Source organism: Syngnathoides biaculeatus, chromosome 22 (assembly GCF_019802595.1).
Source record: "Syngnathoides biaculeatus isolate LvHL_M chromosome 22, ASM1980259v1, whole genome shotgun sequence".
NCBI lineage: Eukaryota > Metazoa > Chordata > Actinopteri > Syngnathiformes > Syngnathidae > Syngnathoides > Syngnathoides biaculeatus.
Genome location: NC_084661.1, coordinates 18,636,375 through 18,664,298, shown reverse-complemented (window position 1 = coordinate 18,664,298; position 27,924 = coordinate 18,636,375). Strand labels below are relative to the sequence as shown.

At 55.7% G+C, this 27,924-nt stretch overlaps 4 protein-coding genes across 10 annotated transcripts; 1 reads left to right on the top strand and 3 right to left on the bottom strand.

The window, feature by feature from the left end:
* Window positions 1–70: 70 nt before the first annotated feature.
* LOC133495347 (antigen peptide transporter 2-like) lies at window positions 71–6,520 on the bottom strand. 2 transcript variants are annotated; one of them, XM_061809880.1, is made up of 12 exons: window positions 5,917–6,036; window positions 4,855–5,352; window positions 4,230–4,344; window positions 3,645–3,775; window positions 3,267–3,472; window positions 2,721–2,918; window positions 2,530–2,658; window positions 2,132–2,323; window positions 1,901–2,074; window positions 1,311–1,470; window positions 1,110–1,246; window positions 71–553 (listed from the first exon to the last, which is right to left on the bottom strand). In XM_061809880.1, the coding sequence occupies exons 2-12, from the start codon at window positions 5,342–5,344 to the stop codon at window positions 332–334; spliced, it is 2,154 nt and encodes a 717-aa protein (XP_061665864.1). In that variant the 5' UTR covers window positions 5,345–5,352; window positions 5,917–6,036; the 3' UTR covers window positions 71–331. The 2 variants fall into 2 exon arrangements, with proteins under 2 accessions (XP_061665864.1, XP_061665863.1); XM_061809879.1 differs by lacking the exon at window positions 5,917–6,036 and adding an exon at window positions 6,107–6,520 and having other exon boundaries at window positions 73–553.
* A 113-nt stretch (window positions 6,521–6,633) lies between these two features.
* On the bottom strand, window positions 6,634–10,360 carry LOC133495350 (BTB/POZ domain-containing protein KCTD2-like). The gene is made up of 6 exons (XM_061809884.1): window positions 9,957–10,360; window positions 9,465–9,573; window positions 9,286–9,377; window positions 9,121–9,216; window positions 8,764–8,889; window positions 6,634–8,627 (listed from the first exon to the last, which is right to left on the bottom strand). The coding sequence occupies exons 1-6, from the start codon at window positions 10,215–10,217 to the stop codon at window positions 8,598–8,600; spliced, it is 714 nt and encodes a 237-aa protein (XP_061665868.1). The 5' UTR covers window positions 10,218–10,360; the 3' UTR covers window positions 6,634–8,597.
* Window positions 10,361–10,529: 169 nt separating this feature from the next.
* tubgcp2 (tubulin gamma complex component 2) lies at window positions 10,530–16,810 on the top strand. Of its 2 annotated transcripts, none has more exons than XM_061809862.1 (18): window positions 10,530–11,394; window positions 11,912–12,068; window positions 12,129–12,257; window positions 12,639–12,818; window positions 12,892–13,051; window positions 13,256–13,463; window positions 13,603–13,802; window positions 14,038–14,227; window positions 14,497–14,642; window positions 14,882–15,062; window positions 15,157–15,337; window positions 15,398–15,576; window positions 15,641–15,769; window positions 15,837–15,957; window positions 16,077–16,220; window positions 16,301–16,372; window positions 16,441–16,604; window positions 16,673–16,810. In XM_061809862.1, exons 2-18 carry the CDS (start codon window positions 11,919–11,921, stop codon window positions 16,746–16,748), a joined length of 2,610 nt encoding a protein of 869 aa, XP_061665846.1. In that variant the 5' UTR covers window positions 10,530–11,394; window positions 11,912–11,918; the 3' UTR covers window positions 16,749–16,810. The 2 variants fall into 2 exon arrangements, with proteins under 2 accessions (XP_061665846.1, XP_061665845.1); XM_061809861.1 differs by having other exon boundaries at window positions 16,289–16,372.
* LOC133495343 (inhibitor of nuclear factor kappa-B kinase subunit alpha-like) lies at window positions 16,807–27,275 on the bottom strand. Of its 5 annotated transcripts, none has more exons than XM_061809864.1 (22): window positions 27,125–27,275; window positions 25,844–25,965; window positions 23,443–23,537; window positions 23,052–23,169; window positions 22,912–22,981; window positions 22,516–22,604; window positions 21,999–22,088; window positions 21,795–21,919; window positions 21,627–21,734; window positions 20,915–21,050; window positions 20,632–20,826; window positions 20,457–20,559; window positions 19,914–20,037; window positions 19,682–19,833; window positions 19,540–19,601; window positions 18,840–18,949; window positions 18,498–18,547; window positions 18,302–18,407; window positions 17,668–17,815; window positions 17,454–17,575; window positions 17,175–17,274; window positions 16,807–17,086 (listed from the first exon to the last, which is right to left on the bottom strand). In XM_061809864.1, the coding sequence occupies exons 2-22, from the start codon at window positions 25,946–25,948 to the stop codon at window positions 17,021–17,023; spliced, it is 2,274 nt and encodes a 757-aa protein (XP_061665848.1). In that variant the 5' UTR covers window positions 25,949–25,965; window positions 27,125–27,275; the 3' UTR covers window positions 16,807–17,020. The 5 variants fall into 5 exon arrangements, with proteins under 5 accessions (XP_061665848.1, XP_061665847.1, XP_061665849.1 ...); XM_061809863.1 differs by lacking the exon at window positions 27,125–27,275 and adding an exon at window positions 26,234–26,386; XM_061809865.1 differs by lacking the exon at window positions 27,125–27,275 and adding an exon at window positions 26,234–26,367 and having other exon boundaries at window positions 25,844–25,961.
* Between the last annotated feature and the right edge of the window lie 649 nt (window positions 27,276–27,924).

Here is a 27,924-nt window from a genome sequence, read left to right as displayed (position 1 = left end):
ACGTTGATATTATCGGAGCACAGCACATACCAAACGAGCCAAACTCTCGTAAGCCCGATTTGTAAAATGTTTAATATTTCGTCCCTCGTGCAGTGTGGAGCAAATGAAAACTTTTCAGACTGGGGAAAAAAAAAAAAAAATCCTAAGAGAGCGCTTGCGTCGGCTTCCTTCCAGACGTTAAAACGTCACGTGCGTGCACGTCCGTGGCATTTATGACTTTTTTAAAATTGTGGATTGATGCCCGTAATGAAGGAAAAGTGCTATAAAAGCGAAATATGACATAGACAGACCCCTAATTGTTCCTCCGGCGGGCGTGTCCCGCGGTAGCCGATCACCGCTCGGCATCGCCCCGAACGGCAGTCGGCCTGGGGCTGAAGAGCTCCTCCCTGAGTCTGTGGTAGCGCCCCCGCCTGGCCATCAGCTGCGCGTGCGTCCCCTCCTCCGTCACCGCGCCGTCCTCCATGAGGATGACGCGGTGGGCTCGCTCGGCGCTGTCCAGACGGTGCGCCACCATCAGGACTGTGCACCCGCAGCTCAGAACCTCCTCCAAGACCTTAAAAAAAAGTGACAAAAATGCATCAGCTGACTGAGCAGACGTCACGTGCCCTAATCCCTACTAGTACGCTATCGAGCGCAGTTTCCTCCTCTAAAAGGCGAAGAACTCGACAGACGGGTCAAGGGTCAACTCAATAAATGAGAAAATGTTGGGGGTTGGGCGGGTGAAGGGGGGGGCCCTCACTGGAGGACATCGCCCCCCCCAGCTGGTCTTGGTTTGTTCGTTATGTCGCTCGGACCGCAAGTTGTTCGCTGCAACAAAGTACTGCTGGCGTCATGCTGCAGTGTTTTTTTTTTCTTCTGTTCAACAGGATGAAGCGGCCCTTTTTCTTATAAAAATTGCGGATGACCACAAAAAATATAATTTTTTTTTTTTTTTTGCCCTGCGATTGGCTGACAACCAGTTCAGGGTAACCCCGCCTCCTGCCCGTCGACAGCCGGGATAGGCTCCGGCACTCCCCGCGACACTTGTGAGGATAAGCGGCAAAGAAAACGGCCGGACGTTCCAGTCGCATTCTCGAGGGCGTCCCGGTTGCGGAAGCGGCGCCACTCACGGCCTGTTCCGCGCTGACGTCCATCTGGCTGGTGGCCTCGTCCAGGAGGAGGACCCGCGGCCGCCGGACCAGCGCCCGCACCAGCGCCAGGCTCTGCTTCTCGCCCTCCGAGAGACGCAAGCCACCCTCGCCCACGTCTGCGTGCCACAAGTGGACGGGAAGTGCAAAGCTTTGGGCAAAGTCTGCTTCGAGACGGCGTACCCGCATGGTAGTTTGCCTCCAGCTTGGCCAGCAGATCCAACGCGTTGATCTTGACGGCGACCTCTCGCACCCGCGTGAAGTCGCAGTCGTCTAGGCCGTACTCCACGTTGTAGCGCAACGAGCCGCGCATCAGAACTGGATTCTGCGGGACCGAAACCACCTGAGGAAAATCACACAAATGACACCGAGGCTCCACCGGGATCCGAATAACCAGCATCTGTTCAGCATGGGATCACTCCCTAGACACCGCGGTCGCCAGTTCATGTCGCTTTGATCTGCAGTCGCCTTTGTCGCGGCTTTGTTCCTTGTTCGCAAAGGAAAAATGGCCACCGCATGTGTAGCCGAAGCTCCGCCCTGCGGCAACAGGAAGAGACCCGCGGTACCTTTTCCAAAGGTGCGCTCCGGGACGTCCGCGACGCCTGGGCTGGGCCACGTCGCCTGGCGTCTGCCGGCTTCCTTGCGGTCTCGCGCCACTTTATTGGTGCGGCAACCGAATGTTTGAGCGACACCTGCCCAGGCGTAAAGACCCGAGAACCAAAGAAAGGGAACGGGACCAAAGGTGAAGGGTCTCGCGGCCGCCGGGCACCCGCCTTGCGATGCAGGTAAGCGTTGCGGTACGCGTGCAGGGGCCGCCCGTCCACCAGGACGCTCCCTCGCTGAGGTTGGTAGAGTCGCTTGACGAGTCCCACGCAGGAAGTCTTCCCGCTGCCCGACGGTCCCACCAGGGCGGTCACCTTTCCCGCCTCCAGCACCAGAGACACGTCCTGGGCATAGAAGGCCGTGAGCCGGCGTGGGGCGACATTCGCCGGCCCGCCGCTTACCTTCAGCGCCGGTTTGTCCCGCGGCGCCGTCGGATACTCGAAAGTGACGTTCCGGAACTCGACGGTGCCCCCGAGCTCGGCGGGAGCCAGGCGGCCGTCCGGGGGGCTGTCGGGCGTCCGGTCCATGTAGCCCAAGACTTTGGAGATGATCCCCAGCGTGGCCAGCGTGTCGCTGCAGCACACGAAGATTTCCTGCTGGGCGGAATCACAATCTCAGCAAACCCCTTTCAGTATGCAGGACGCAGGACGGAGGACGGAGGCAGGCCCATTTGTGCACGTCAAGTCACGCCGCTCATATCGCTGCCATTTTTTTCCACGTTGACCACCGGAACTTGCTTGGCGTACATTGCGTTCGCTCATCGAGGCGGTTGCCACTTTCAAACGGACGACGCGCTCACCTTGAGGTTGTGCGACATGGGCTTCCGGAACAAGAGGAAGGTCAGGAGGGTCCCGACGCTCAGCTCCCCGCCCGCCGCCAGAGAGCGCGCCGCCAGCAGCGTGGCCGTCTTGGTGAGCAAAGCGCCCGACTGACGGGCGAAGGCGGGCGTCAGCGGCGCGACGCGGCGGCGCGGATGCGGGAAAGCCTCACCCTGCGCAGGAGGACAAAGACGGCTTTGCGTCGCGCCGCTCGCGTTGTGATGTCTCGCAGCGTTTCCAACTCTCGGCGGAATCTTCGGGCCTCGTCCGACTGGCCGCGGAAGCTTCGGACGGTGCGGATTCCGCCCAGCGACTGATGGCTCAGCTTCTGGAGGCGAGCCAGGCTGTCCTGCGTCTTCTCCTTCCATTCCTGGCGGGGTTGACATCGTCAGTCGCTGGCCGCCAAAGGGGCTCCGTGTCGGCTAAAGCTACTTTGATTTTGTATCAATCCTCGTTCGCCGATCCTAGTACTCAAGGATCCTTGCGCGTATACTGCTTCTATATTTCCTAGTTTCATAAAAACCCACTTGTAAGTATCCTCGTCCGTTTGCGTGGTCTACGTATCCCCCCCCCCCCCCCCGCGCAACCTACAGTCGGAGGTCGGTCTACGTCAGTTCTGCGCGTCCGAGTTCCGAGCATCCTAGTCTACGTCTCCTTTGTCAGTCCAAACCTAGCGGAAGGCAACCGAACGGGGTCTCCCCGCGGCGCGTTCATCCACCTTGTCGCAGCGGACTTGTCGTTTCTGCACGGCGGCCACGGCCAAGATCTCCACGCACGCCAGCGCCGTCAACGCGGGCGACAGACGCAACATGGCCGCCAACATGAGGACGGCCTTGACCGAGCTGCGAAGCGCCGCGTTGGCGTTCAGCGCCACCGTCAGGCCCATCCGGTTCACGTCCGAGTGCAGGCGGGAACAAAGACTTCCTGTCACGTGACACGCGCAACGGGCAAAATGTCATACATCTGCCATTTTTGTGTCGCTTCTGACGGAAAAAAAGAAAAAACGGCAGCGCGTTGTAAAGTATTGATTTTGCACATAAATAAAAGTAAATCAAAATGAATTGATAGCAAGATGGGCTCCTCTGCAACAGCTCACCTGGATCGTTCTCCTCGAAGAAAAGCACTTCCTGGTTCAACAGCGTGCGAAACAGCGCCACCTTGAGGCGCCTATTGAGCCGAGCGTGCGTGATCTTGAAGAATCCCGACCTCAGACCCGAGAAAACGCAGCTGCGGCAAAGAGAAACAAAACTGAGGGCGCCGCACAGGCGAGAACACGACGGACCTGTTCTTGGCGCGACACGTTTGAATTCCGTCCCGGTTGACTGGATTCAAGATCGGCTGGCGATGCGATTATCGGAGCACGACGCACGCGCTAACGGACGCAAACGTTGAATACGTTTGATGTTGAAATAGTCTCGCCCATATGTCGCCTTCGGTCATAAACATAACTTGAACTGCGCCGACCTTCAGACGAGCCCTTCCGAGCCTGGCTGGCGACGTCCGCACCGCGGCCCGGCAAAGTATCGCTGGCGATCGCCTTCTACCTATCTGGCGCCTCTCCGGAGGAATGGCAATCAGCAATCACTTCTGCTTATCTTTCCCAATGTTAAATCTTTCCGGATTTGAAATGCTTATGACCTCAGGTGGCATTTGTTGCCAGGCAACGGCGAGGCGGCGCTACCTGCCCGCAGAGAAGCACGCCAGCGCCGCCACGGCAGAGTAGAAGTCGGCGTCGAGCGCTCCGCCTCGCAGCGCGTCCGTCACCTTGCCCTGGAACAGCGGCACCGACGTGTCGCCTGGTGGCAAACGACAGCAAAACGTTTCATGTGCCAAATGCCGCTGACGTCTTTGCCCTCGCGAGCAAGACTCTTGCCGCTGAATGATGAACCAATCATCTGCTCCCTCGATGAGTCCCTTCCTTTTCAGGGCCGACGGAAACCGGCTCGGCAAATGACGCATTTCGACACATCTGGCCACGTCGCCTCGCCACTGGGACTTTTGTCCACAACTCTTTGACATTTATGCGCAGAAAAATGGCCCATTTGAAACCGGTTGACATCACGATGAACTTTTGAGGTCAGAGGACAAAGCTCTCATGGGGTCAGTTGCAACGTTGTCTATTTGTTATGTAATACACGCACGTCACTTCCAGCTTGTCGTTCAACTAAAAAGGAGCGTTCTAGGACACTCGGATATTTATTCCTCCCCGAACAGGCCGACCGATCCATCGGCGGGGTCAAAGTCCGAGTCGCCATCGCATTGAACCGATCGCAAAAGGCGGCGAGCGTGTCATGTGATCGACTTACAGACTACGGTGAGGATGATGAAGACGAAGCCCGCAGACAGGAAGAGGAAGTCGCCTCTGACGTACTGAAGCAGCCTGGCGAGCAGCCGGCGAGCGTCCGGCGGCGGCTCGCCCTCCCGCGTCAACTCGCCGCCGCCCGAGCCCGCCTCCCAAATCAGAAAGCTCAGCGCCGAGCACACCGCCGGCCACAGGGCGGCACCCGCCCGGGCGGGGCCGCGAGGCTCCGCGGGGGCCCCCGTCAGGTCACGGACGCTCCGGAAGACGGCGGGCAGGAGGGCGAGCAGCGCGGCCAGCCTGTACGCCGCCGCCCGTCGCCTCCCGGAGGCCGCCACGCGCGCCACCATGAGAAGGAGCGCCAACCTGAGGGACGCCGCCGCCCACTGCCCCGCCGCGCTGGCGCCGCCACCCGGCGGAAGGCCGTTCCAGAAGGTCCACGTGAGCGAGGCGTCCGCCAGCAGCAGCGGCGACGCGACGAGCGCAGGCCGAGTCATCTGGAAGCCTGCGTGCCAGGAAGAGAAAACATGGGGTTAGGAACGCGGCCGGCGTCAGCCGTCGCGATGAGCGCCATCTTTCCCGCAAAAAGACAGCAGATGATTTCGAATTGACAAGGTGGACAATGCGCAAATGTAAACTGATTATGATTCGGTGCCTTGTTTGCTCAGAAAACTGGCAAAAATGTTCACCAAAGCAGATGTTTGGGCTTGTGGGGGTACAAAAAAACAAACAAACAAACAAACAACATCAAAATGGAGTCTGTTCTTATGCAGGACGTCAGAAATCAGTCAGAGGCTTTGGACAATTTGACGTGAGACAAAGTCTCAAAACGAGTCAGCCATCTGACTGCCTTTCAATTCTTGAAGAAAAAATGAGTTGTCAATGATTGATCGATTCATCGTTCCACTGGCAGATGTCGTCCATACACGCCAAGCTAGCGACGCGACGCTCACGTTTCCATCTGGTGACTTAGTAGCCCTTCAAAAACTTCATCAGTTTAGGAATAAACATTCAAGATAAATTACAGTGTGCTTATCATTCCTTTCAGTTGATTAACTTTTGAGCAAACCTTGAAAGGGTCGTTTCTTGTCGGGATGCAACAAGCAAACCACCAAATGGGGAAAGGCAAAAAAAAAAAAAAAAAAAAGTTGTTTGCTCCAAAAGATTAGAAATCGTCATTTGAGATCAAAGACACGCGCACAAAAGTGGTTTTGCTTGCATGGCGCCCACTCTGGAAGGGTTCGGACTTCCATTCTTACCTCTTATCGATCAAATCGTGGAGACCAACACAAGCTGCTGCCAAACGCGTTTACTTTCACTTTCACCTTCTGCTCCACATTGTTGTCTTCTCGTCGTCAAAAGTGCTCCTCGTGTTCAATTAGTCCTCGCATGAATTCATATTGTCATTATTTCATAACTAAGCTAATGCTGTAATGTCAAAATGATGAGAACGACTTGTTGAACGTGACGATGAGCCAACATCCGGGACGTTCGTGACGCCATCATCAACGGACTTCTTTTGATGATGAAATAATAGAAAAGGGAGAAAATGTCATCATCATACGAAGATCTAAACAACGGTACTAAATACTTAACTGTAAGGTTTAACATAACGCTAAAACATGATTTTGCCTGTTGAAATTAGACACTGTCATCATCGTCACTGATGGGCTTTTGTTCTGCTGGTGTCAGAGCGCCACCTGGCGGTCCGGAGAGGACAAAGCCAGCCAACACTGTGACGTCATATTCTACGCCATTGCTTTGATGGAAAGCTTTCTTCCGGTCTCGAGCTTCCTGTCTTCGGCGCCATCTTGGGTCGAGACGAGGACGGCGGCCGAGGACTCGCGACCTCTCGCGCGCTTGTTCGTCCCTCCCCTTCCGCCTTTTTGGTTATTTTTAAAAACGTTTGCACTGCTTTTGACAAAAGTCCCGCCCTTAGCGTTAACGCTCACAATGTTGCCGCAATACACCAGAGGGATCTGAGATGTGAAATGCATCCAGGATCAGGCAGCCATTTTGCAGACGTGCGGGAATTTGACAATTTGCCTTGGGATCATTTTTATCTGCACTGTGAAGGGCCACAGGTCATCAAGCGGATACGGAAAATATTCAGACCCCTGTAAATTTTTCCCGCTCTCTTATATTGCAGCCATTTACAAAACTCATATGAATTCCATTTTTTTTTTTTTTTTTTGCTTGTCGGCGTCCACACGGCCTCCCATACTGGCAGACGTTCTTGGGCAGATTAAAAAGAAAAAGCTGGACTAATCACGCAGCAGTAAGTATTGCGATCCTTTGCTCAGTATCGAGCGGGAGCCGACGGATGTTGGCCAGCCATTTTCAGGTCTCCGTTAGGCTCCGGTCGGGCCAGGTTACCTGCTGCGCGCTGAGGGGTCATTGTCTGGTTTGGAAGGGGTCCTGAGCGGTTTTGGTCCAGGATAGCCCCGGATACTTCCTTGCATGGCTCGCGGCGGTCCTGCCCCCGCGGCTCCAAAACACCCCCACGCTTCACTGTCGGGAGTACTGGATCGGACGCCTGATGCCCGGGTGGAGGAGGGCTGACTTTCTAGAACTTTCTCCTATCTCCCCACTGGATTTCGTGATCTTTGGCTTCTTTTCGACCCCCCCCACCCCCATGGCTCGATTTGTGCGGAGGGGTTGTGGGGGTCAAAAATGTCTTCCATGGAGCCGCTGTGCTCTTAAGAACTTTTCAGTGCAGCATTTTGTTTGTTTTTCTTTTTCTGTGTGTGACCGTGGCCCGATCCGTGCCTTGCCACAATCCCGTCTCTGAGCTCTTCAGGCGGTTCCTTGGACCTCACGGTTCTCATTTGCTGTGACAGCCACTGGGGGCCGCAAGGTCTTCTGTAGACTTTGGCTTCCCCGGCCACAGCTGGACTCCGATGAAGGTGCGGAACCATCTCAAGGACGATCAGAACCCGAGTGAAAGAAACGCGTGTCACAGCAAAGGGTTTGAAGAATTTTGGCTGCACGATATTCCAGTTTGTCTCTTTTAATAAATGTGCAAACATTTCAACAACTGATGTGCGTTAATGAGGGGCGATTTAACAAAAAAAAAAAAATTTGAAAAAAAAAATTTTTAAGGGGATCCGAGTACTTTCTGAACCCGCAGTATGAGATGTATTTTTTTTCCCCCCCTTAACCGCTAGCATCTACCAGTCGCCAGCAATGCTAATACATGCTATCATCCTCGGCAGATAGCGTCCTGCTAGCATGATAATCAGGTCTGAAAAACGCACATGCAGGCGTCACGTTGACAACTCGCTGCTAGGTAGCGACACGGCATGCTAATGCTAACCCATATCCATTAGCATGTTAGCATTTCAAATGTCATTTGACGCTCATTCGATAAAAGCGCCAATTAACTTGAATGTCAGGCTTTGATCCAGAAAGTTGGCGTACAACCGTCGTCGTCCGAAAGACGCGACGCGATTGGCCAAACCGGACGAGCGTTTGCTCTCGCCGCTCCGCGCTCGCTGCCACGTGACCGGGTGATGGCGAGGGGCGGGGCCGACGCCCGACATGCGATGGTATGCCAGGGTCTAATTGCACGCGCGACACAGAGACGCTACGTCAAGAGACGGCGGCGCGTGTCACTTCCTGTGAAAACGGGAAGTGAGGGCCATCCAACGGGAAGCGTCCCACCTCGGTCGCCACGCATTTTCCCGCCAAACGGGACGGGAAGTAGCCCAGAACGACGAGCGGCATCTGTGCTCCAATCAGACGGCGCGGTCACATGCGCGAGCCTCGCTCCTGGAGGATCTGCGCAAGGAAAAGTTGCAGGGTCATTTTCAAGAAGGCTGGAGACACGCCCACTCAATTTCCTGTTGAAGTCATTTCTTTGATCCGGACGCCGCGTCAGGTTCAAGGAACGTGCGGGATTTGGGCCGCCACCCACCTTGGCCTTCTGGCTGGGCTCCACGACGACGCCGTTGGCCGAGTTGTTGAGCTCCCGAGACACCACGCACAAAAACTCCGCCTGGTCCTCGTTGCCGTAATTGTAGGATGAGCCGATGCTGATCAGCTGATTTGGCAAAAGAGCAAGAGAAAAGGTCAAGGGAGAGGTCGTGCACCCGCCGCATCCCCACGCGTCCCGTCAGACTTTCTGGTCTTGGTACTTTGGCGTGGCCCGCCTCGGTAGACGTCTTCATAAGGTCGTCTCGCTCATCTTCCCCCACGCCGTCTTCCTTATCTACTTTGGTAGGCGTTCGGGATTCTCGCCGCTCGGTACTTCGTTCCCGTCTCTCGGGCTCACCTGTTCAAATTTCCAGCCGTCCGACATGGTGGAGACCATCTGGGTCAGCTCCTCCTCCTGGCACTGCAGGACCCGGTAGACGTGTTTGACGGGACCCTGCGGGAGGTCACCGTGAGAAGCGGGCAAACACCGGCGCAGGCGCGGGGGTCCCGGGGGGGGACCTACCTGCGACGTGCGGCTCTCGTTGTCCCGTATGCGCTCCTTCACCAGACGCACCAGGGAGGCGATATTGTAGAACTCCGCCTCTTCGAGAACGCCTGAAGACGCGCGTGCGATTGCCATGCGTGAGTCCGTGCGTGCGTGCGTGCGTGGGCCACGATGGTCCTGCCTCCGGCGCGTCTTACCTTCCTCAGCGAGGTTCTTGTCCATGATGAGCTTTCCGTGGCGGAGATAGTTGAGGACGGGTCCAAAGTAGGTGGGGTCCCTGTCAATCAAATAGGCCCCGGTGCTGTCCTGGACGCAGAATTCAGACAATATTTGCCTTTTCGAAATATGCCCCCCCCAAAAAAAAGAAGAAAACAGCTGATGATTGTTGCAAGTTTACATGAAAGTAAGACAAAACTAATAACAATCCAAAATCGGCAATTTTGTTCTCAGTCAGCCCGTGTTCTAATCCTCAAGTGACCCAAAATGTGATTACGTTCATTCTATTTTCTAAATGAATCAATCAGTGATGGGAATTTGATCCGGATTTGGGTGAAAACAAAACAATCACCATCAGTCAAGCGGGAGCAGATCGATTTCCCCAAAGTATGTCACGATGCGGGAACTTTCTCGCGTGGACCTCGACACGGTAACGACTAAACCAGAGTGCCGGTGGGTGGGGAGCGGCTCACTTTGTCGGAGTCCAGGTCCGGGTGGTCCTGGCACAGTCGGAACAGGAACGACTTGGGCTCCCTGCAAAGAGTCTGCTTGGTGCTGACGAAGTACGTCCCGCCCACGTTGAGGCGCACCCAGCCGAGCGGGCCCGCCGGCGCCTGCGGCGGCGAAGACGCCCGGACCTTGTCGGCCGACTCGGAGGACGTCGGGTGGCGGACCGAGCCGCGGACGACGTCGCGGTGGTGCAGCTGGTGCTGGTGGTCCGCCTGCTCGGCCATGGCTTCGGAAGAACGACGGCGGCCGCTTCCCGTCCGCCGTCGAATCAGAACACGTCGTCGAGGCGGGAGCGCGGTGACGTCAACAGCGGTGACGCGTTTCGTCCGCGGCTTTTGACCTCAGTCGCGTAAAACACTTCCGGGTTGCGAGGCCGAGCACGTGACGCAATGCGTGCGGCTCAGCCGGAAGCTGCAGTTTTCATATTTTTACCCGTGGGGGGCAGTGTTGCTTCGCGTTGACGCAGAAGAGGGAGAGAAGAAGTACGTCAACGTAAACGAGTCGACCGCGAAGAAAGAAACCGACCCGTTTGTGAGCCGCTCGTCCTCACAGGGGTCGCCAGCCAATCGCTGGGCACATACACACAACCAAATGCACATCTGAGGGCGAAGACAGGAAACCGGAGTGCCCGGAGAAAAGCCACACAAAACATCTATCCATCCATCCATTTTCTTCGCCGCTTATCCTCACGAGGGTCACGGGGAGTGCTGGAGCCTTTCCCAGCTGTCAACGGGCAGGAAGCGTGGTACACCCTAAACTGGTCGCCAGCCAATCGCAGGGCACATGGAGACAAACAGACACACTCACAATCACACCGACGGGGCAATTTCGTGTCCAATTAATGTCGTTTTTTTTGGGTGGGGGGTGTAGAAGGAAAGCGGAGTGGCCGCAGGAAACCCACGCAGGCACGGGAAGGACGTGCAAACCCCACACAGGCGGGGCCGGGATTTGAACCCCGTTCCTCAGAACTGTGAGGCACATTTGGATTTATCCCGGTGTCGTCCTATTTTCCCAAAAGGAGCGTGACAAGTTGCCCAACGGCGTGATTGGGAAAATGGACGGACGGGTGTGTAGAAACGAGAGGAGGAGTGTAAAATAGCAGCCTCTCCATCCATCCATCCATCCATCCATCCATCCATGGATCCTTGCTCCGTTCTTGATTGCAACAAGTTTGTTCTCCACAAGGGGACACTGTCGGTAGCGTCTCGCACGAAGAAGCGCCGAAGCAGAAGGGGACGATGGCGCCTCGCTCGTAAAAGACAACAACAACAAACGAACGAACGAACGAACTCTCGTCATGCCTAAAGAATGATCTGAACGTGTGTGCGGCATCTTCCACACGCGAAAGCTCGCCGCGCGCAGCTTCTCCACCCGTCCACCATTTGTCGGCAGTTTTTTGCGGTACGACTTAGCAATGGCGGCAAACATGTTAGCATTGCACGTCGCCACTCGTCCGCGTCGTGAACTGCAATATTGTTGGCGTCCAATAAGAAGACCGGCACGTCTTCTGTCGAGGCAACATTGATTGGGAATGCAAAAGAATTGCAAGTATTTGACGCTTATCGCAGTGGTTTTTGACCCCGACCCCGAAAATGTCAAGCGCACGTGTATATTTGTGCACAAAAATCACTGTTCCAGCAACAAAACGTGAATGAGGCAAAAACATCCGTTCAGCCTCCTCTCCTCACAATTCAATGAAAATTGCTTTTGCTTTTGCCGTTAACCTTTGCTCATCTCATCAATTCGGCCGTCCCAAAAGCTTCAGGTGGAAAGTTGCAAATTGAAGGAAGGGGGCGACGAGCGACGAGCGGAGCGCTTGCAGCGGGCTGCCGGCCCGCCCGTCTCTCACTTCTGATCTTGGTCGAGCCGTCTGGCGATCTTTTCTCCATCTGTCCATTTTTCTTTTCGCCACTTGCAGCGGCATCATGAGCGAGTTTCGGATCCATCACGACGTCAACGAGCTGCTGAGCGTGTTGGACGTGCGAGGGGGCGACGGCGCGGAAGGTTACATCGACGTTCTGCAGAAGCACCGCACGCCCTACGTCACCACCACCGTCTCCGCTCACAGCTCCAAGGTAGTAACCCCCCCTTCAACAAGCAAGAAGTGTCTTTCACGGACTTTGCAACCCCAAAAGGTGAGGCTCGCCGAGTTCTCCAAAACGCCGGAAGACTTCCTGAGGAAGTACGAGGAGCTGAAATCGAAAAACGTGCGCCACCTGGACCCGCTCGTCTACCTGCTGTCCCGCCTCTGCGAGGACCCGCAAGTAAGACTGGACCGCGAGAGCTTTGTGGCGCGCGCGCGGCCGCCTCACGAAATTCTCATAATCCATCTCATAACGTGGCAGAAACTCAAAAGACCCCCACAAAACGACATTTGAATCTCTGTGGGAGGGGGGCCCCACCGACCCCCCCCCCCCAAAATGCTTTGTGGTGGTATTTCTTTCACGTCGTGACGGAATTAGAATCAGATTATGATCACAATCTCACTCAACTGATGGCTGAAAGGCAAAAGCGGTGTGAAGAATCGGCCAAATCCTGCAAATTTTGACCCCCGTACCGCATTATTGTACGCGTGCAACGCGTCACCGAAACGATTCCAAAGGTCGAAGGCGTCGCCGTCCCTGACCGCTCGTCGCCGTCCGCAGACTCTGCAGCGTCTGCAGCAGAACGCCAAAGAGCGTTCGGAGACCGGCGCCGCCGCGACGACCTCCGCGGCGGCGCCCGACCCCGTCGGCCTGCCGGCGAGCGGCTCCAAGATGTCCATGCGGGAGCTGGACGAGCTGCGCAAGAAGATCGGGAACGCGGCGGCGGCCAACGCGCCCCTGGTGAGCCGACGCCGCTCGCGCCGGGCGCTCGCCGGGCGCTCCCGTGACACGTCGCGCTGTGATTGGTCCGCAGTCGGCCGAGGTGACGCGGAAGATGCTGCGGGACAAGCACAGCAAGAAGAACCCGGCTCAGCTCAATCCCGTCTTTCCGGGCTGGGTGTACGAGCGGCCCGCCCTCCTGGGGGACTTCGTCGCGGGCCCCGCCCCGACCGCCGATCCCGCCTCGGCCGTGGGTGAGCCTTCGGCGTTGCGACCTTTGCGCTGTCCCATCCGGCGCCCGCGAGGGCCTCAACTTCCCGGTTTCTCCAGATCCGACCTAACTTGACACGTCGGATGCAGTTTCACTTACGGGTGTCGTCACTTTTGTTGCCAGCGCTGTGTGTTGCGTTGTTGTTGGTTTGGAAATCCAAGCTTTCCCCTCATCCGTTTGCTCGCAGGCACGCTGGCGCTGGCGGCGCAGGAGCAGCTGCTTCTGGAGGATCTGCTCTTCGTCCTGGTGGGCGTGGACGGGCGCGACGTGGCGGCTCAGCCGGTCCTGGGCCGCCAGAACCGCTCCTTCATCGTGGACCCCACGCTGGACGCGTCCGTCAAGGAGCTGGTGCAGCGCATCCTTCCTGTGGCGTCGTACTACTCCACCGTCACGCGGTCAGTCTAGTCGTCCGCCGTCCTTGGTTCTGAGAATGCCATCCGATGGAAAGCCATCAGCCAAAAGTGCCAAACATGTACGGGCCAGTCAGTAAAGTCTCCTCTTCGTAAAGCAAACCAAGCAAATTGTGGGCCGCAGCTTCGTGGAGGAGAAGTCGTCGTTCGAGTACGGGCAGGTCAACCACGCCCTGACGGCGGCCATGCGGACTCTCCTCAAGGAGTACCTGATCCTGGTCACTCAGCTGGAGCACGTGCACCGGCGGGGTCTGCTGTCCCTGCAGAAGCTCTGGTTCTACCTGCAGCCCGCCATGAGGACCATGGAGATCCTGGCTGCCATCGGTACGCTTGGGGGGGGTTCGGTCAGTGGATCGGCATTTGCGTGCAGTGGACCTGGCTGGTTGTGCTGGAACTATCCGGGTTTTTGCAAATATTCGCTTGTTGGGCCCCAAGCGGTCAAACCCAACCGAATGCTCTCGAATGGCCGTTCGGCGAGCATCGGAAGCCGCCCGGGCTCTCGCCAACTGGACCGACCGGTTCTGCGCCGTCCTCCCTGACCCGGTTTCTCTTCCCGCAGCGTCGTCGGTGGACAAAGGAGAGTGCATGGGCGGAGCCACGCTCAGCCTGCTCCACGACCGCACCTTCAACTTCACGGGCGACGCCCAGGCGCAGGAAGTGTGCCTGTACCTCACCAAGGCCGCCAGCGTGCCCTACTTCGAGACCCTGGAGAAGTGGATCTACAGGGGCATCATCCGAGACCCGTACAGGTGAGCGCCACGTCGGCGTTCATGGCGCGCCGCGAGGGATTCTGCCCGGTCGCCGACGGTTCGGGGTCGTTGTCGGCCTTTGGCTCAAAGTCAGCCGGCGTGGGCTCCCCGGACGGACTCTGTCGAGAGGAGGCGAGCCCGTGGACCGGGCCGGCCCCGTGCGTGTTCCGGAGCTGCGCCGCGGGCTTCCTCTTCCCAACAGACCGCCCGCCCGCCCGCCCGCCGGTCGGAGGCCGTTTTGGGCTCATGCTGCGGCGTCGCGCGTGCAGCGAGTTCATGGTGGAGGAGCACGAGCTGCAGAAGGAGAACATCCAGGAAGACTACAACGACAAGTACTGGGACCAGAGGTACACCGTGGTCCAGCACCGCATCCCGTCCTTCCTGCAGAAGATGGCCGACAAGATCCTCAGCACAGGTGGGATGAGAATCTTTTCAAGCGTCCGCAAATGACGGAAAGACGTTGTGGAAGTAGAGTTGCAAAACGTTGCCCCTGACCTTGGGATGTACGACCGGCACCGATATATGAATCGTTTTTCCGTGGCGTTACTGCGCTCGATCAATTGATTTGACAAAGGTCTTTCATCCCGACAAATACGGCAAACTGGACCCTTCCGCTTCGCTTCTGGTTCTGGTTCTTGACGTGACGCCCGCCAGGCAAGTACCTGAACGTGGTGCGCGAGTGCGGCCGCGACGTGACCTGCCCCGACGCCAAGGAGGTCCTGTACACGCTGAAGGAGCGAGCCTACGTGGAGCAGATCGAGAAGGCCTTCAACTACGCCAGCAAGGTCCTGCTGCACTTTCTGCTGGAGGAGAAGGAGCTGGTGGCCCGCCTCCGGTACCGAGACCAGAGACCCGCTCGCTACCTTTAAAGAATCGATTCGGGCGTTTTGAGATTTTAGTCTTTAGCGGATTCCCCCGCCCCCCGCCAGGTCCATGAAGCACTACTTCCTGATGGACAAAGGCGACTTCTTCGTGCACTTCATGGACCTGACCGACGAGGAGCTGCGGAGGCCGGTGGACGACATTGTCCCCCCGCGGCTGGAGGCGCTCCTGGAGCTGGCGCTGCGCATGAGCACGGCCAACACCGACCCCTTCAAGGACGACCTCAAGGTGGGCGACCGCGCCCACTGACACGGGAGGGCCCGACGCTCACGCCGCGCTTGCGTCCAGATCGACCTGATGCCGCACGACGTCATCACGCAGCTGCTCAGGGTGATGGCCATCGAGACCAAGCAGGAGAAGAAGAGCGCGGCCAACGGCGCGGCGCCGCCCGACGCCGCGCTCAGCGGCCTGGAGGCCTTCTCCTTCGACTACGTGGTCAAGTGGCCGCTCTCGCTCATCATCAACAGGTGGACCGCCTCGCCGCCGCGACTGCGCGCCGGCCGGCTGACCGAGCCCCGCTCTTGCGCGCAGGAAGGCGCTGACCATGTACCAGATGTTGTTCCGTCACATGTTCTACTGCAAACACGTCGAGCGTCTGTTGTGCAACGTGTGGATCACAAACAAGCACGCCAAACATCAGTGGTCGCACTCGGCCAAATGGTGAGTGGCGCCTTTCCCGTCCCATCACGCCGCCCGACACCCGAGCGCTCCGTCCCGTCCGTCCCAGGTTCGCGGCGGCGTTCGCGCTGCGTCAGCGCATGCTGAACTTCATCCAGAACATCCAGTACTACATGATGTTTGAGGTCATCGAGCCCACCTGGCACCTGATGGAGAACAACCTGAAAACGGTGAGCGGCCGTCCGTGCAACGGCAAGAAAAATCCCGACCTGGCGGTTCTGGAGCAGGGACGGGTCCCGCTCCCCGATCACTCCAAAAGACGTTGTACGTGCACTCGCGCGCTCTTCAGGCGTCCAACATCGACGACGTCCTGTACCACCACACCAGCTTCCTGGAAAACTGTCTGAAGGACTGCATGCTGACCAATCCCGAGCTGCTGCGCATCTTCTCCAAGCTCATGTCCGTCTGCGTCATGTTCGCCGGACGCATGCAGGTGAGGCGCAGACCGCCGCCGCCTTTGCGCTTCCCGTCTGAGCCGTCGTGTTTTGTTGCCTACTCGAGCGTTTCACTCAGACCTTCAAGCTGGAGCGCCTCTCGCCGGACGCCCCCCCGGCCGGCGACTGCAGCGGCCGCCAAGGGGCAAAGGTCAGAGAAAGGAACACGCCGCGACGCCGTACGGGCCGCTCACAAAAGTCTCGCGTGCGTGCGTTCAGCCAGAGCGGGAGGAAGCGGCCGCGCAGGCGTCGGACTCGGGCTTCGAGGCGTCCATTCTCAACTCCGATGGCAACTTCAGTGTTCTGCTCCTGGACCTTCTGGACAAACTCAGCATCTTCAGCACCAACAACTGCGAGCACAGCATGATCAGCATCATTTACAGGTGGGTGGGCCTTCGCCACTTTCGGGCGCTCGGCCGGCCGACGGTAACGTCCGACCGACTCCCGCCAGGTTGGACTTCAACGGCTTCTACACGGAGCGCCTGGAGAAGATGGCGGTGGAGCGAAGTCACAAAGCGGCCGCGTAGCCAGCCGAGGCGAGGCCGTCCATCGCCGCCGCGTCTTCCTTCCAATGAAAACTTGCGAGACGGTGGAGTCAACTTTATTCAACTTTACAAACAGCCTTTGTTAAATTAAAATGACATTTTTGTGCTGTTTGATTCTCCGTCTGTGTGAGTTTGTTAGTTTGGTCCCCGTCGCTTAACCGACGTCCGGCTTCAGCTACAAAGTGGCGTCGCGATTGTGACTTCCCGTTTCCTGTCCGGCGTCCAATCAGCCGCTGCAGATTCACCATTTCCCCTCACGCGTTCCTCTTCTTGAATTTGCCGCTCAGCGTTTCGTACTTGGTCCAACTCCAATCTTGAGCCTTGGGTGACAAAGTCCAAAAGAATTTGAGTGAGAGGACGAGAGGAAAGGGACCGTCGTCCCGGCGCGCGACCGATCGTGCGACTGACCACCATGCTCTTGGCCTGCTCGTCCGCCGCTTCTTGCATCAGGCTGGTCAACTGACTCAGGTACTTCTGGGTCTCCTGCAGCAGGCGGGGGGCCGCATCACTGAGGGTGGGGGGTGGGGGGCAGAAAGTGGCGCTTATGGACCCAGACCTCGACGTTTCCTAAAAATCACACTAAAGCGTGGCGGTTGAGACGCTCTCAACCAATCGCAGGCCACGTGACGAGACAAGACGCCGCTCGCACGTATTGGCTGTAAATCTACGCGCGACTTCCGGACGTACCTGTCGTTGGGCCCGGGCAGCGAGGTGAGAGGATGAGGAGCGCTGCCAGGCGGCGCCGAGCGGGTCCACTGCGACGGAGCCTCGGGACTGGTCGCCAGCGAGTTGCGCGTGTAGTTCTGGGCCTGGTGGAGACACGGCGGCTTTACGCGAGGTCCCCGTCCTGGTCCTGGTCCTGGTCCTGGCCCTGGCCCCGCCCCGGCGACGGGTGACTCACACACGCGATCTTGAGAAGGTGCCAGAACTCCCGCTGGCGCTTGATCTGCATCTGCATGACGGTGTGGTCCGCCTCCTTGATGCTCTCCAGCGTCTTCTCAATCCGCGGGAACAGCTCGATGATTTTCTGTTTGCTGCTCAGGATTTTACTGTGGGCGACGCGGTCGAGCGAGGTTGGGCCACGGCCGCCATATTGGATGTGGCAACGCGCAAAACGCCGTGGTGCGCGTTGACCGCTCCGACTGCGATTTCGGATTGGGTTCGAGCAATTCGACGTGATGTTCTACTGCGTGTTACTCGATACTAAGAAAATGGATGGAAACTTTTGAGCTGGGAGAAAAAATAAAATTCTGAAAGAAATTCACTCATTTTGGTGATGCTGAGTGACCTGAAACAGGAGAGCTTTCCCCTCGTTTGACTTGACGGTCAGACAACAAATGAAACGGAAACTTCTGGCTTCAAGTGTGCGCGTATGGCGACGGGAGGGGAGGAGCTTCAGCTGTCTAATAGAAATCATCATCATGTCGCATTGGAGGCCGACTTTCAGATTTCTTCCTAATGAGGCGGTATCGATCCCCGTCAATAGCGAGGAAAAACTACCGACTCGACGTGACGGGAGGTTCTTCTTGTTTTACCTGAGGTGCGTGTAGAGGTCTTTGAGGACTTTGTCCTGGTTCTGCACAGTCTGGATGATGGCCTTCACCATCTCCGAACTGTCGCTGCTCAGGTCCGCCTCCGGAACTGCCACAACAATCGTCACCGCCGCCGTCGTCGTCATTGTTATCGTCATCGTCATCGTCATCATCATCATCATCGTCGTCGTCGTCGTACCTTTGCATTTGAGCTTTAACTGTTTGTAGAGCTCCATGGCTCGCTCCCCCCTGAAAAGAGACATTTTCAAATTAGCCCCAACAGTCGCAGCCCTCGTTTGAGTCCACTTGCGTTTTGTCTCTCTCGCCTCGTCAAAGTGAAACGCAAAGGCAAGCAACGGCTCTCTCTCTCTCTCGAGAGAGAGAGGCAACGCCACCCGGGCAAAACATTTGCCGCTCGGAAGCCCACACCTCTTGGTCAAAAGTTAGGAATGTGCGGCTAAGCGCGCACATTTAACGGTCTTGCTTGTGTGAAAATGTTTGCGAGGCTCAATAAACTTGCACCAAAAATGTTGTCACTCACAGCTGCTCCATCTTGTCTCCTTGGCGCCGCGCGTACGGACTCCGCTGCAGCTCCACGATCTCCGAGTGCAGCGCCATAATCTCGTCGTCCAGGTGGCTCACCTCCGCCACCTGCGGGACGAGCCGGCCGGGTCACCATCTTTGCCGGCCTTTTCTCAAAAACACTATTGAGCGCTCGGAAGGCCCCGCTCGTGACGCCGTGCGAAACGAGCGCCCGGCTCGCAACTTTGTCTTGTCCAAACGAGCATATCGTTTGATATGTTGAAATGAAAGGCGGGGAAGCGCTTCCCCAATCGGCAGACGCATCCAAAAGGGAGAAATCGAATTTGAAGGCGTGATTTTCTCAAAGCGATATCCCACAAAAAGCTTCCCCCAACAAAACCAACACCATTTTTCTACTACGGAAACCGTCATCTGATCTTTTTTGGTGCACTTCAACTCAGGTACAAGTTGGCCAACCCCAACATGTGGGCCCACCCTCGGGGCAAATCTTTTGAGTCGAGCGATTTGGGGGTTGGGAATGAGTGAAAAGTGGCAATCACGCCTCACTCCCGGCTCCCGAATCAGTCCATGAGGACTTGCGGCGGACGCTTTGGCCGACCGTCTCGCAGGTCTACAAGTTAAAGAAGCGGCCGATCCGCGCGGATTTTCGGCACGTGGCGCGGTCGTCATTTTGGGGACCGCTCGTCACCGTCGGTGACCTGGGCAAAGGCCGCCGCTCTCTCCTCGTTCTCCTGCCAGGCCTTCAGCATCTTCTCCGACGCTGCGGAGGACAAGAACGGACGTGAAAAGACGGGACTGGACTGGACTGGACGGGGGACGGGACGCCGGCGCCGGACTCACAGATGCCGTAGTGCATCTGGTCGCTGTACTTTTCCAGGTCGTACTGGATGCTGCTGCGGAAGAAGTCCAGCTTGGCTTTCAGCTGCTGCGAGAATCCAAACATGCTGTTTTTACACCGCGTCAGGTTGGTGTTGTAGCGGAGGAGACTCAGCCTGCAACGCCGGCGGGGAAACGTCGTGACGTGACGACGCAAGTCACACTGGAAGCGCCTCGGTGGCATTTAGCGACTCACATGGCGGCGCGCTGACCCTGAAAGAGGCGGCTGTAGTCGTCCTTCAGGCCGCAGATGTAGCTCAGCGCCTCGGCCCAAACCTTCTTCAGAACGCCCAGCGGCAGCGGGGTCCGGGCCTCCTGGACTGAAAGAAAAGGCACGACTGGAAAAGGTCCACCTGACGCCGCCGCTAAAAATGGGAGGATGCCGTTGGTTTGAGTGGCAGAAAAAGGCCTGCCTGCATTCCGCAACCTATTTGGATGCTGTGGTAGACCAAAGTCCAATCCACGCGCATGATACGGCAAACATCTTTTCGCGTGGTGAAGCAAGCGGCAAAATGCAAAAGGGACCCGGCGGCTTCAGAACCTCCCTCCACTCCTTTTTTTCTGGCCACTTTGCTCAAGTACGCTCGGGCAGGTGATTTTTCTTTTTGTTGTTGTTGAACCGTCCACTTTTGAATGCACAGAAACAGGAGAAGCGCTCCGTTCTCCTTGTACGATGACAAATTGTCAAATCTGTTCTACTGACTTCTCCACGCAGGTGTCGGTACGCCGCGTTACTCACCGATGGTGTTGACCTTGTCCGGCAACTGCCTGGCGCTGAACGGACCCGAGTACTCGGTGGCGCTCTTGTCAAACAAGTACACGATGTAAGCGTCCCAGCCTCGCTGCGTCAGACAACAAACACGTTTTGACGGGACGTCGGCGGAAGCGTTGGTACGCGCGGCGCGCCGACGCACCACGCCGTCCAGGACGCACTGGGCCGCCGGCTTGCGGGGGTCCAGGGACACGCCGGTCTCCTGCAGCAGCTCCTGGTGGACCACGTGGATGCCGCTCTCCGTCTCCAAGCGTTTCTGCAGGGCGTGCAGAGACTCGTCCGGCGCCAGTTGGAAGGAATGCACCTGGGCCGTGGTCATGTTGAGGACGTGGACCGCCTGAGCACAAGACGGCGGCCGGCTCGCGCCATCAGGACAGGACGAGACGAGACGAGACGAGACCTCCGGCCAAGGGCGACGGGACTACCTTCATGTTCAGAATCTGATCCAGAAGATGGAAGCAGAGCGGCTTCCTGCTCTCGGGATGGACGCCGCCCCCTCTGTGGACCGGGTCCCATTTCAGCATCAGCTGCAAAAGTGCCTCCATGGGCTCCAGCAGCGTCCTGCCGGGACACGCCCCCGTTTACGCACTCCAACGTGACGAGATTTGCCCAAAAACGGTGGCCTGGCCACGTCAACCTGGAAACTCCACAGATAGTTCCCGAAAAATGTCCCCTCCAATTCCCGTAGTCACCAATGATGAACGACTGCGTTCGTGACGAGAAACTGGCAAAGGTGTTCTCGAAAGGGCCACTTGAAGCCCGGCACAATAACCGCAAGGCTTACTTTACAGCTCATCCCCGCAACAGAAAAAAATAGTGACCAAATGTTTCTGCTATTAATGATACGGAAACATATGAGGACCGACTGTTAGCTTGCTATTGACCGCTGCGGCTACCGGCAGGTGTGCCATCAATAAAGGGATTGGGGAAGAGTTCCGGCGGCTGTTTCCATCCTCCCTCTATCCAAACCACCTGTTACCAATGACAGGCAATATTCAATTAGCTGATGCTTACGTCTGTGCAGAAATGTAGTTTAACAACAGTACTATACATGACGATCCGACAAAAAAAAAAAAAAAAAAAAAAAAAGGAACCAAAAATCCCCGATGCACTGAACGCCGTCCGTATTAAGGGCACCTGCTCAGATTGTTGGGGTAAGGAAGATGCGTGGAGAAGCGCACTTCTCCGTTGGGCTCCTCCACCGCCATGATGTCTTTTGGACCCTTGTTGCGCACCTTGCTGGCCCTGTCGCACAACACGAGATTGTTTGTCCGGCGGAGGACGCGGCGGACGTTCCCGACGTACCACTGCACGGGCTGCAGGTTGTGCAGGAAGGGCCTGAAGCCGCAGCTGCACTCAAAGATCATGGTCCCGAAGCTCCAGTAGTCCACGCTCACCGTGTAGGCTTTGTTCTCAAACAGCTCGGGCGCCTGCGGACACACGGCGAGCGAGAACCCGGTTGCCCGTGTGCTGCTCAAGGCAGGAAAGGGAGCAGAGACACCTCCTCACCAGGTACTGCAGCGTGCCCACGAAGGATGTACACAGACTGCCCTGGTCCAGGTCTTTGGCGTAGCCCAGGTCGATGATCTTGTGCACCAACTGAAACAGGAAGCGACGAGGCGAGGTAGGTACACCCGTCGTGAAAACCACGGGCCTCGCTCCACGTTTCCATGTGGGGGAACTTGCGCAATTGCTGGCTGACTGAATACTTTTTGTCCAACGTATGAGGACTCGGCGAACCGATAAAACTCCACTGGCTAGCCAATCGCTTTTCTCTACCTTTGCTTTGGAAAAATCTGATGCGACTACGATCGTCGCATAAATCTGCAATCGTTGCAAGCGTGCAGAACGGAGGGAGCGACAACTCATTGAATTAAAAGGTCACCGGCCAGAAGATAAAACAAACTGAGGTGAAAAGATTTGGGGGAGGAAAAATACACGAATACTTTGGATGGTATTGACAGTCAGGGTAAAGGTGAAAGCTCAGACTAAGGTGCTAAGATGGAGGCGCCCCGATCGAGGTCACCTTCCCGTTGATTTCCTGCAGCACGATGTTCTCTGGCTTCAAGTCGCGGTGGATGATCTTGTTCTCGTGCAGGTACTGGATACCGGAACCTGCCAAACGTGCGAGTAACAAGTGAGAGCTAACCGCACGTGACCACGTCGAGTGCGGAACTGATTCCTTGCGTGTTGTCAGGTACTTGGCCAAGAAAGCTGATTGTGAATGTGACAACATGCACATAACATCGTCGCGACGCACCAACAAGTCAAACGTTGCAAGTAAGACGGCGTGCGGATGTTCCGCAAAGATGGCGCACGTGACGCGCGCCACACGACAACACATGCGCACGTCGCCAAACACGTGGCTTGTGCGTGACGTCGTGAAAAGGTAAGCACGTGCACGAGAGACGGCTCGACGTACCCACGTCGTTGAGCAGGGCCAGAACGTCGCTCTCCTTCAGACCGCAGCAGTTCTCCGGCCTGCTGAGAACCTGAACAAACGCAGGCCGAGGTCAACGCGCTCGCGCGGAGGCGCTTGGCGGGCGGGCGCTTCGGCCGCACCTTCCTGAGGTCGCCGTGCGAGCAGTACTCCATGGCCAGCAGCGGCAGGTCGTTCAAGGCGATCAAGCTGATTTCTCGCGGGACGTCCCGCGCAGTCACCACGTTGATGTGGTTTAACCTGAGCGGCAATCTCACGTTTTATGCCTTCAATCCGCCTTGCTTTTTCATTTGGCTTCCCCGCTGACATGCATTGACTTTAAAAATGTTCCTCTTTCCATATGTGCTTTGACAAAAAGGACTGCTTTTTTCTCCAAAAAGGAAAAACACATTTTTTACATGATGTCAACAACAAGAAAAATGGAAATTTGTCTGAAGTTAACGAGAATTAAATCATGTCACTGAGGTTTGATTTTCAACTTCAATGAAATTGGAAAGCCGATTTCGGACTCACTTCTTCATGATCTGGATCTCTCGGCTCCAGCGGTCCTTGTTCCTGGGCGTCAGCTCCAGTCGGCACATCTTGACCGCCAGCTTCTCTGCGCTCACCTACCCGACGGCAACGCATTTCATCGTGACGGCACGCCGACACCTCGAGCGTCTTTATTTTGGTTTGTTGTTTTGTTTTTTAACTCTCAGGATGCAGAATCCTCAAGCATTGAGAACAGTTCAAATGCCCGTCAGAGCTAAAGTCCGGTGCGACGAGCGCTGCGCAAAGGGCGTCAATACTTCAAGCGACAGGTGGTGCAAATGTCGCAGATCCTCACGCTCGATTGTCCAAGTGGTTCCGTTGCGACTCGGCTACGAGGGGCGAGTATTGGTCGACGGCGGATGAGCGGAGCGCTCCTATTTTGCCTCGTTGAGCCACCTTTTCACGAAGGTTAGCGCATCGTAGTACTTGCCGGTCTGGAGGTGAATGAAGTACATGAAGCAGTGATCGGAGGAGCCCAGGCCAGTGCGAGGAATAGGACGGGATGCGTTACTTAGCGGAATATAGCGCTGGTCTAAAAGTGTTCTTTTGCCCGGTCGGACAGTCGAAGCGCTGCTTGTATTTCGGGAGACGGCGGTTGAAAACTCCGACAATAATGAGGGGTGAGTCTGGGTGGGGGTTTTTTTTTTTTTCTGTTCTCAATTACGTTTACTTGTTCGGAGAGCGTTCGCAAGGCTGCGTTCACGTTAGTTTGGGGCGGAATGTAGAAACCGACTGGACAACGTCCCAGATTGCTGCATGACGACTCACTTGAAAGGGCAAACTTTCCGTGTTGCACTGGACTGTTGCCCTATTAGGCACTCAGAACTGCCAGAGAACTCTGCATCCTTTGCACAATCATCAAACAAACCAAAAAAAAAAAAAAAAAAGGTTCAATCATTGCCAGAGTACTAGCAAGCCTTCGTCCTCCGTGACCGTTCCCGCAATGTCTTTGCGTATCAATCGTCTTGTCACATACGTCGCCCTAGAGCACCTCCAACGACCGGAGGCAAATTCCTTGAATGTTTCTGTTTCTGACATACCTCTGCTTATGAAATTAATCTGTTCCGGAAGTCGTTTTGTAGCTTGAATTTTTCGTGAGAAGAAGCGGATTTTACATGTAAATGGCCTCATCCGGCCAAGAGAACACGTACGTACGAACGTACGCGCTCACGCAACTTCATTCCGCTAAAGTTTCTTGGGGCCCGTGGTGAAGAAACAAATGAAAAAGTTGTACTCCTCCAACGTGCGTTAGCTTGTGACGGCGCTAGCGTGAGTCGGTGACAGTCGAGTGTCCGAGGGAATCAAAAAGCATCGTGGGTAAAGACTGACGTACCGCCTAACCAACGGGATGCCAGGAAGCTGCTACGGCGATGGCCAATGGAAGATCGGCTCTATCGGGCCGCACAAACCAAGGTACCGGTTGTTTACGGTCGGTGGAACTTGGGGAATCCAGCGCCTAGTTTTGCCTTTCGTACCCTGAATTTCCTTCGTAACTACAGACAATATTTTTCCCAGGAGGCGTTTCGTAATGTGAATTTTTCCTAAGCAGCGGTACCACCGTACTTAGCGAATAAAGATAATTGCGATTTGAAATGTCACGAGTATTTTGACACGCCCACCTGGCGAAGCCCGCTCTCAGATTTTCGCCCCGCACTTGCTTATTGGTGGATATTTTCAACTCAAAATTGGCACCTAATCAGAGTTCAGCTTTCTGAAGTAGGAAAGTTCGAGGAGTCCACATTTAGACTGGCACTTATTTGGTGGGGGTCTAAATTCTTTAGCAATGAGCGAATGAATCCCGAACGGACAATTTGGGGAGTTACCTGGGAGTTCAACAGGTTGAAGTAGCGAATCCAGGGTGGGACACGTCACTTTGGGGAAATCCTGTCACGTAACGCAAACGTGTCGTCAGTCTTCCCTCGCCTCGACTCTTTGAAGGCATCGCCGGTGCGAGGAAAGAGGACTGGCATCCGGCAGGGCTTTGGGTTTCAGGTCCGCAGAAGAGCCCTGACACCACACGTTTAACAAGCGCTCCGAACGGCGGCTCCTCACGTTCCGCTGAACGACTTGACTTATCCGAAGCAAGTTGCGGCGCCCTTTTCCCCGTGACTTCACTTCGATCACCCGCACAGCCACAGGACCTGCTCTGGTCCAGAGCCGATATTCAAAGGGACTTCGGGGCTTCGTTTGCATTCTGGTGGCACAGGCTGGTCACAGCGCGCCCCCCACATCTATACAGTAACACCCTCATCTCGTCGTCATCTTCTCTTCGGGGGACTACGGAACCTCCCACGTGCGAGTCGAGCGCTTCTGCGGACCAACCTCAGGCGCCTCGAGCGACTCAACAACAGCTAGTCTGGTGTTACCCTGACGGCCCACTCACCTGATGCTGGTAAAGATAAACGTGGGCAAAGCCCCCCATGCCCAGCCGCTCCTTCAGCTCCCAGTCGCCGCAGTTGTGGCTATGTCGGAACGGAGGCTTCTCCATCGTGCTGCCGCCGCTACCTACACCAAAGAGTAGACGGTGACGCCGGTGGCTGACATTGCGGTCCCTCGTCCGACGAGACTCCGCCACCTGACAACGACTCAACTAACGCTAGGTGACAAAAAGGACTCCATTTCACGTCACGCTCAAATTAATGGCCACACCGAACCGGCTGCCCTTCGCCAATGCTAACGTCAACATCCGAGGGCGCTCCAGGACGTAGTCGCCGCCGAGCCCACGAACGCTGTCCCTTCGCGGGGTTATGTTGCCAAAAAAAAAAACACTCACGTCGTCGTCGCGTCGTCCTACATGAGCCGCATAAACAAGGCCGACGCCTTTGGTCTTTTTCCTTCGCTTCTAATTTCTTTTATTCCCGACAAACTCCGACAACGACTCTGTGGCTAACTGGACTTGCCTGCGTGACGTCATCAGTTAGTCAAATTGAAAGCGACGGGGGGGGGGAGAGAAGGAGCGTTCAATGACGCGCACAAAAAAAATAAAAAGGAGAACTCAACGACACGCACAAATAAATGCACGAAAAGAAGTTCAACAACACGAAAAAGGTGCGTCCAGCGACAAGAAATAAAAGGAAAAGGAGATTTCAAGAAGACACACAAATGAATAGTTCAACAACACGCACACACAAAGGAGCGTTCAACGACAAGCCGTTCAACAATTTGAAGTTAGCTACGTTTGCATCGTTTTCTTGCTTCGAAAACGACGGAGGCAAGTAACAATTTCATCTTGGAATGAAAGTCTCTCATTTGTTGTGCCATTTTGTTAAGAACTACCGAATGACTATAAAAACAAAATTTGAGTCAAAAGAGTTCAAAACCTGAAATATATTCAACATTTCAATTTTGATGGTAAGTTTTCCTAAATGTCAAAAATGAGTCTGTGTTGAATTTGATCATTATTTCACTTCCCTTATCATAACAAAAGTGAAATTTGCGTGGGTAATTGACATCCATTCAGAAAAGTTGAACAAATGAGACTGGACTTTCTTTTGAAACCGTTCTTTATTCCTTTTATTGCCGCAGGCAACGAGAACTCGATTGTCCCTGTAATGATGTGTCAGCTTTGTAAGGTGAAAGAAGCGCTGAAATGGACAAGAACGAGCCAAAGGCGGAGCGTCGGGCCACGTTTTGAGCTCAAGCTCGGTCGCCATCGTTACGTTACCCGGCCCGCTGGTCTCGCTTGGGGTTGTAGCGCCGGAGAAAAGGAGTCGGAGGCGGAGTGTCGGACACAGAAACAGAACTTGCTTTATTGTTCGACATCACCAAACTACTCGCATAACGGCGGGAACTCTGTTAACCTTTTGCTCCGGAAGCGCAACAACAAAAACAGTCCGTGTGGAACCCCGCACCCCAACTCGAGGTCCCGCGGGTGAATTATGTAAACACCACAGGGTCACATTTTGAGCTCGAGCTCGGTCGCCCCATCGTTACGTTGCCCTCCACCCTCGCTTGTCATTCCCGCAACCAATGCGGACGCTTCGATTTGACCCAAAGACGTCAAATTTATCATTAAGTGACGTGTTGGACATAAGTGCGAAACTTAGTGAAAATCTAGTTTGTCTTGTGTTTCTTTTGCTAGGGCCTAACCTGCAGTCGTTTGGACGGTTCTCAAACTCAGGATATAGTTGTACGTTTTTTTTTCCACGAGCACCGTCGGCGTTGTGTTCTCTATCCCTGGGAAGGAGAGCCAGGAGTCCCGACACAATGAAAGGACTGGTCGAAAAAATGATCAGTGGAAGAAATGGAGTGTCCGACTCAAATGACACAACCAGTGTCCCATTTAGGAAAGTCAACAACTTTTTATTCAACTGAAAAGCAGTAAAAAGAAGGCGGAGCAGATGCAGATATGATGAATGCGTCAAAACGGGCAAATCAAGTCCGAGAAAGATGCTAGCCAATCACGTGCGGCGACGTCGCAGCCAGCCCCCCCCCCCCCTCACTCGCAGGGCGCATCCCGACGCC

Bases quoted from the DNA above. Each gene is read 5' to 3' on its own strand.
- LOC133495347 (XM_061809879.1), bottom strand. From the start codon at position 5,344: ATGACTCGGCCTGCGCTCGTCGCGTCGCCGCTGCTGCTGGCGGACGCC. The intron at 4,345-4,854 runs GTAAGTCGATCA...GTTTGCCACCAG, and splicing joins CATCATCCTCACCGTAGTCT to GCGACACGTCGGTGCCGCTG. The intron at 3,776-4,229 runs GTAGCGCCGCCT...TCTTTGCCGCAG, and splicing joins GCGTGCTTCTCTGCGGGCAG to CTGCGTTTTCTCGGGTCTGA.
- LOC133495350 (XM_061809884.1), bottom strand. From the start codon at position 10,217: ATGGCCGAGCAGGCGGACCACCAGCACCAGCTGCACCACCGCGACGTC. The intron at 8,890-9,120 runs GTGAGCCCGAGA...TTGCCAAATCAG, and splicing joins ACGGCTGGAAATTTGAACAG to CTGATCAGCATCGGCTCATC. The intron at 8,628-8,763 runs GTGGGTGGCGGC...TTCCTTGCGCAG, and splicing joins AGCCCAGCCAGAAGGCCAAG to ATCCTCCAGGAGCGAGGCTC.
- tubgcp2 (XM_061809861.1), top strand. From the start codon at position 11,919: ATGAGCGAGTTTCGGATCCATCACGACGTCAACGAGCTGCTGAGCGTG. The intron at 13,464-13,602 runs GTCAGTCTAGTC...TGTGGGCCGCAG, and splicing joins TACTACTCCACCGTCACGCG to CTTCGTGGAGGAGAAGTCGT. The intron at 15,063-15,156 runs GTACCGAGACCA...GCCCCCCGCCAG, and splicing joins GAGCTGGTGGCCCGCCTCCG to GTCCATGAAGCACTACTTCC.
- LOC133495343 (XM_061809864.1), bottom strand. From the start codon at position 25,948: ATGGAGAAGCCTCCGTTCCGACATAGCCACAACTGCGGCGACTGGGAG. The intron at 23,170-23,442 runs GTGAGTCCGAAA...ATTGCCGCTCAG, and splicing joins GAGATCCAGATCATGAAGAA to GTTAAACCACATCAACGTGG. The intron at 21,051-21,626 runs GTGCCCTTAATA...GTGTCCCGGCAG, and splicing joins TACCCCAACAATCTGAGCAG to GACGCTGCTGGAGCCCATGG.